We start from the raw sequence: 7,259 nt of genomic DNA on the forward strand, positions 1-7,259 counted from the left end.
GGGGCCTGGCTAGAGCTCCCCAGCCCGTCCCACTGGCTCATCTGAATGATCAGGCTCGGCTATGTGATTCACTTCGCCTGGCGTCCCCCCAGTTTTCGAGGGGTTTGTGCGAAGATGGTGGGCATGGATGCTCCTGTCATACGCGCAGAGGTGGCGACCCTGGTGGCAAAGGGCACGATAGAGCCGGTCCCTCCAGCCGACATGAAGTCTGGCTTCTACAGCCCCTACTTCATAGTTCCCAAGAAAACAGGTGGGTTATGGCCAATCCTGGACTTGCGTGCCTTGAACCGAGCTCTTCACAGACTTCCGTTTAAGATGTTAATGTTTTCAAATGCATTCGTCCGTTGGATTGGTTTGCAGCGATCTACCTGAAGGACATGCACTTTCATGTCTTCGGTTTGCTTTTGAGGGGCAGGCATATCAGTACAAAGTTCTCCTATTCGGGTTGGCCCTGTCTCCTGAGCTCTGACTCCTCTCAGGGAACGTGGTGTTTGTATTCTCAACTACCTCGATGGCTGGCTGAATCTAGCTCACTCTTGAGCACAGCCGTCTGGGTCTTTGGGTCAACTGGGAAAAGAGCAAACTCCCCCTGTGCTGAGGATCTCTTTTCTCGGTATGGAAATAGACTTTGTCTTCTGGACAGGACCCCGACTTCAGTGGCATGTCAGTTGCCTCGAGTTGGACAACACTGCGACTGTAGCGTACATCAACCGTCAGGGCGGTCTACGCTCCCGTCGCATGCCGCAACTCGTTCACCATCTCCTCTTGTGGAGCCAGAAGCATCTGAGGTCACTTCGTTCCATTTACACCGTGGGCAGGCTGAATCATTCAGCCAACGAGCTTACACATCAGCAGTCTCGCCCCGGAGAATGGAGACTCCCCCAGTCAGTTCAGCTGATTTGGGAATGCTTCGGAGACGCTCAGATAGACCTGTTTGTCTCTCCAGAGAAATTCCACTGCCAGTTGTTTTACTCACTGATAGAGGGCTCCCTTTGCATGGACGCTCTGACACAAAGCTGGCCCCTGGGCCTGCGCAAGTATGTGTTTCCACCAGAGAGCCTTCTTGCACAGACAGTGTGCAAGATCAGGGAGGATGAAGAACAGGTCCTCCTGGTTGCTCCTTATTGGCCCGGCCGGACCAAGTTCCCTGAACTTGTACTCCTGGCGACAGCCCCCCCTGGCCAATTCCTTTGAGGAAGGACCTTCTTTCTCAGAGAGAGGCAACCTCTGGCACCCATGTCCCAATCTTTGGAACCTAGATGTGTGGGTTCTGGGTGGGTCACAGAAGGATTAGGTACCTTGCCACCTCACGTGGTAGCTACAATCACTTCAGCTAGGGCCTTGTCTACCAGACAAGCCTATGCTTTAAAGTGGAACCTCTTCATCAATTGGTGTTCTTCACGTCATGAAGACCCCTGGAGATGCCCGATAGGGTCAGTGCTTTCCTTTATTTAGGAAGTGTTTGAATGTAGGCTGTCTCCTTCCACCGTGAAGGTCTATGTGGCCGCCATTTTGGCTCACCATGACCCTGTTCCCAAGTCTCTTTGGAAGCATAATCTGGTCATCAGGTTCCTGGTGCTGCTCTGTGCAGTATGTGCTCTCTGCACCTATGTAGACAGAACTAGTGCTTCAGGACCTCAGACCAGCTCTGTTTGTTACGGAGGCCAGCAGAAGGGAAAGGCTGTCTACAAGCAGAGGTTATACCACTGAATAGTGGATGCTATTGTCCTGGCTTATCAGGCTCAAGACCTGCGATAGCCCCTAGAGGTGAGAGCTCACTCAACTAGGGGAGTAGCATCCTCCTGGGAGCTGGTACATGGTGCCCCGCTAACAGACATCTGTAGAGCTGCGGGCTGGGCGACACCTAACACATTTGTGAGATTTTGTAATCTCTGTGTAGAGCCCGTGTCCTCCCGGGTACTCACCCCTTCAGGCCAGTCTGTGTCTGGTATAGCCCCTCACTCATGCTGGCCTCACAACAGGTTGTTATCACTTACACGGGTCACTGGAGACAGCCATGTGGCGTTATTTAGGGACCCTATTCGTAAGTCTCTTTCTGACGTAACGTCGAACATGACCAACTGAAAGGGATTGTCTAGGTTACGTAAGTAACCCTCGTTCCCTGAAGGAGGGAAGGGAGACGTAGATGTTCTTGCTCATCTCCTGACCATTCACAATACATTTGACTGTTCTGAAATGTGAAGACACAAACATAAATAAGGTCTGAGATCTATAGCTAGGTAGTTGCCTGTTTATCACATAAAAGTTTCAGAATAGTTGGAATAGCACACAGACTACTGCACTTTATTCTTTCTGGAGCTTGACAATATAAATCATTGTTCATGTTCCCACAAAAAAGAGTGATGCTGACAATCTGATAAACTTATCTTTGTATGTTATAAAAAAGGAAGAATGTCATACAGGTTTGGAATAACATGAGGGTGAATAAATGATGAATGAATGTTCATGTTTAGATAAACAAACCCTCTAATTCAAAGTCATTTGCAAGTTCTTCATCCAAATTCCTGTTACGTAATCCTCACGTCAAAGATCGTATTCAATCACACAACACAAGAAAAACCAATGACTCTTCCTGTCATTAAAAAGCATGTGACTAACTTTCCAGTCCTGTCTGGTCCTCTCAGTCCTCTCTCAGCTCAAGACACCAGCCCCCCTTAGCCCATACAGAGCCTGTGCCTCTGCCCGCAGCTGTTCCTCAAAGCTATAGGGCTTTAAAGAAGATCTCCCTCTCCGTTAAACACGTGGATCTGGCCTTTGGAGGAGAGGCAGCCACATTTGCTGGCCTTTGCACAATGGTCCGCAGGGCATCCTTCTCCATTAGGGGTAGGTCACAGGGATTCACACAGACAGAGGGAAAGTAGGGACAGGTGTGTATACACTGACCAGGCATTACTAGCTAATTATGAGGAAGGTTAACGCCACTAAATATGCTTTACGTTTAAACGTTTAAAGCCTACGTTTTACGTTTAAAGCCTACTGCAGTTGTGTTTGGGGTTCAAAAAATAGGCTCTATGAGGCAAATTCACGAAGAATGAAATGTGGCGGCTTATAGAACCATTAGGCTTTTTGCATATACAAGCTATTTCAGAGTAGTGAGTCTTAAGCAGGTGGCCTCAAGAAACTTCCAAGAGGGCCACAAGATGCCTTAAAATTATTTTTAATATAAAATATATTTTTAAATCCTCCAAACTCCAAAAATGTGGTTGTGCAGTATGGAAACTGTTAACAATCTATCAACCACCTAATGTGCAGCTTGTATTGTTTTAAAGAACAGAAAATTATATAAAATATAAAGCATAAAACATATCACAGTATAATATCACATATAAGATATCACAATTAGCCAGTTACTCTCTGCTTATCTCACAAAACCAGTGTAAATGACTCCTGCCTCAAGAGTCACTGCTGATTCAGCTGAGCATCACCATTATCACAGTATGTCTTATTAAGAGTCATGAACTAATGGCAATATCGGTTTCAATACAAGTAATACTTTAAATTATAACAGAAGTGAAATATTCCTTTATTCAACCTCATGCCAACTAAAATTTTGCTCTATTTCACACACAAAACTTCAGAAGAATGTCAAAAACAGGTTTAGACTGACATGAGGTTGAGTAAATGATGACAATTACATTTTTTATCTGAACTAATCTCTTAATCAGACAGAAGTTAATTTTGTGAATAGATAGCAATCAAGTCTGGAAGACCATCATTTGGTTCATTTTATATTATATTATGGTCAACACCATCACTATTAATGCTAATTCCAATCAAAATCACTAGGGGAAAGTGCAAGAAACTTCTCTAGGTTACGTATGTAACCCTAGTTCCTCGAGGGAACGAGACGCTGCGTCGAAGCGCTTTGGGGAACGCATTCAGCGTACGCGACTCTGAATATCGTGTGTAATCAGTCCAATGGAAGGGCGTGACGTCACCGACGTGGTGACGTAAGCGACCAGGAAGCTATAAAAGCACGTGCCACGCAGCTGGCGTCAGCTTCGAGTACCAGCAAACGCCGGCAGGGGTGCCGGGGGTATGGCTCCGAGTCGCAGCGTCTCGTTCCCTCGAGGAACTAGAGTTACATACGTAACCTAGAGACGTTCCTCTTCAGGAACTCGAGCTGCGTCGAAGCGCTTTGGGGAACGAGTCCTAACGCCGCCAGACTACCAAACCCCTGCCTGGTGTGTATCCGAAGAGCACAGCTCAGGACAGGAGGACAGAAGCGCCTGGAGTGACTGGCATATCTAGGCCATAGAACCTAACAAATGTAGAGGGCGTGGACCACCCCGCAGCGTTGCAGATGTCCAGCATGGATACACCTGCTAAGAAGGCCTTAGAGGCCGCCATACCCCGAGTAGAGTGAGCCTTGGCTCCCGACAGCGGGGGACGACCAGAGGACTCATAGGTGACGTTGATAGCCTCGACTATCCAACGACTAATAGTCTGCTTAGAAGCAGGAGAACCCCTCTTGGGGGGACCGTAGCACACAAGCAATTGGTCAGTTTTTCTCCACAGGGCAGCTCTGTGGACGTATGCGTCCAGTGCTCGAACCGGACACATACAGTTTAGCTTCGCCTGGTCGGGCTCCCGAAAGGGAGGAGGACAGAAGGCCTGCAGCACTACAGGTCGTGGTGTAACAGAGGGAACCTTGGGAATATATCCCGCTCGAGGGTATATGAACGCTTTAGTCATGCCTGGTGCAAACTCAAGACAAGAAGGGGCCACCGAGAGGGCCTGAAGATCTCCTACTCTCCGCAGAGAGGTAATAGCCAACAGAAAAGAGGTTTTAAGTGTGAGATGTCTGTCTGAGATATCTTGAATAGGTTCAAAGGGGGGTTTGCACATAGCCTCTAACACCACAACCAAGTCCCACGGGGGAATACGGGACCGTACTGGAGGTCTCAGCCTCAGTGCACCGCGGAGGAAACGTGTAACTAGGGGGTCTTCCCAGAGACTGACCGTCGAGAAGGGTGTGGTAGGCCGCAATGGCCGCCACGTAGACCTTCAGAGTAGAGTGGGTCAACCCTGCAGAGAGCCTAGCCTGTAGAAACTCCAGAACTGTACCAACTGGGCAGTTTGCTGGGTCTAGCTGGCGGTCTCTGCACCATGAAGTGAAAAGCTTCCACTTCAGGGCGTAAAGTTTCCTCATAGAGGGAGCTCTGGATTGGAGTAGGTTCTCCACAACCTCAGTTGAGAGACCAGCTGCTACCAGTTGTGCCCCCTCAGGGGCCACACCCACAGCTTCCACAACTCCGGGCGAGGGTGAATTATCGTGCCCTGCGCCTGTGAGAGTAGGTCTGTCCTGATCGGTATCTCCCACGGAGAGCCGTCGAGGAGCGAGACTAGATCTGAGAACCATACTCGGCCCGGCCAGAACGGGGCTACTAATAACAGACGGACCCCGTCCCGGCGTACTCTCGCCAGAACTCCCGGAAGCAGAGCGATAGGGGGGAAAGCGTACAGACGAAGCCTCGGCCAGGTCTGTACCATAGCGTCCAGCCCCAGAGGAGCTGGATGAACTAGAGAGAACCAGAGGGGACATTGTGACGTCTCCTGAGTCGCAAAAAGGTCTACTTGAGCCCTGCCAAACACTCTCCATATCTGATCTACCACCCGTGGGTGAAGTCTCCATTCCCCGGGCCTCGGCCCCTGCCTCGACAGTATGTCTGCTCCCATATTTAACTTCCCAGGAATATATACTGCTCTTAATGAGAGGAGTTTGTTCTGGGACCACACCAGGATCTGGTGCGCCAGCTTGTACAAAGGGCGTAAACGCAGACCGCCCTGGTGGTTGATGTAAGAGACCACTGATGTGTTGTCGGTGCGCACCAACACATGGTGACCTCTCAGGTCTGGGAGGAAGTGCTTCAGTGCACGATAAACTGCTAGCATTTCTAGACAATTGAAATGCCACGTTAGATGGCGATCGCTCCACAGACCACGGGCAGGGTGGCCACTCATGACCGCACCCCAGCCGGTGAGGGACGCGTCCGTCGCTAGTGTCACACGGCGACAAGGAGCTCCCAGCACCGGGCCCTGATTCAAGAACCAAGGTTTCTTCCACATGTCTAAGGCACGGAGGCAGCGCCGCGTGACCTTGATATTGCGAAGTGGATTGCCCCTCGGGGAAAACCCCTTGGTCTTGAGCCACCACTGTAGGGGTCTCATGTACAGCAGGCCAAGAGGTATCACGTTGGACACAGCTGCCATCAGACCCAACAATCTCTGAAATTGTTTGACAGTGAGTGACTGGCCTTCTCTGACTATCTTGACTGAGATGAGGATCGACTCGATACGAGCAGGGGACAATCTTGCCTGCATCGCGGTCGAATCCCATACTACGCCTAGATAGGTGGTTCTCTGAACCAGAGAAAGTACACTCTTCTTGGCGTTCAGTCTCAAACCCAGCTCCCCCATATGTGCGAGAGCGACATCTCGATGTCGAACCGCAATCTGCTCTGACTGAGCTAAAATCAACCAATCGTCGATATAATTGAGAATGCGGATGCCCTGCATGCGCAGGGGGGCCAGAGCCGCATCTACACACTTTGTGAACGTGCGGGGTGAGAGTGCGAGGCCAAAGGGAAGTACTCGATATTGGTAGGCTTCCCCCCCCCCCGAAAGCAAACCTCAGAAACTTCCTGTGTTGAGGAAGGATGGAGATATGAAAATATGCGTCTTTGAGATCTATCGTGACAAACCAGTCCTTGGACCTGATCTGAGCTACAACATGCTTGATTGTGAGCATTCTGAACTTCAGTCTCATAACTGAACGATTTAAGACCCTCAAGTCTATAATCGGACGCAGCCCCCCATCCTTCTTTGGAACTATGAAATACCGGCTGTAAAATCCGGACTCCCTGTCCTGAGGAGGGACCACCTCGATGGCCCCCTTCTCTAATAGGGTTTTCACTTCCTGTTCCATAACCAGACCCTGCCTGGGGCCCACTATCGTGTGAACGACCCCGTTGAATATAGGCGGCACGGAGCCGAACTGAATGTGGTAGCCTTTTTCTACTATATGCAGGACCCAACGAAATACATTTGGCAGTAGTTTCCACGCTGCTAAATAATCTACTAAGGGAATCAGTCTCTCGGGACTGACCTCTGGTGTAAGAGACCCCCGCAGGGGCGGCGAGCGTCCCAGCCCCGCTACGCGCACGGGCGGAGGATACTGAGAACGATGCTCGCCCGGGGCCACTGCGCCCTGGAGCACTGGCAGGGTTGGCAGAACG

General features: G+C 50.1%; 1 protein-coding gene across 1 annotated transcript; it reads right to left on the bottom strand.

Moving 5' to 3' along the window:
* Nucleotides 1-5,247: 5,247 nt before the first annotated feature.
* On the bottom strand, nucleotides 5,248-6,243 carry LOC132112079 (uncharacterized; the record flags this gene model as incomplete). Its single annotated transcript, XM_059519670.1, has 1 exon — nucleotides 5,248-6,243. A coding segment is annotated over one exon (996 nt), but the record flags the coding sequence as incomplete, so codon positions are not given.
* Nucleotides 6,244-7,259: the final 1,016 nt, after the last annotated feature.

This window comes from Carassius carassius, chromosome 31 (genome assembly GCF_963082965.1).
Source record: "Carassius carassius chromosome 31, fCarCar2.1, whole genome shotgun sequence".
NCBI classification, from domain to species: Eukaryota; Metazoa; Chordata; class Actinopteri; order Cypriniformes; family Cyprinidae; genus Carassius; species Carassius carassius.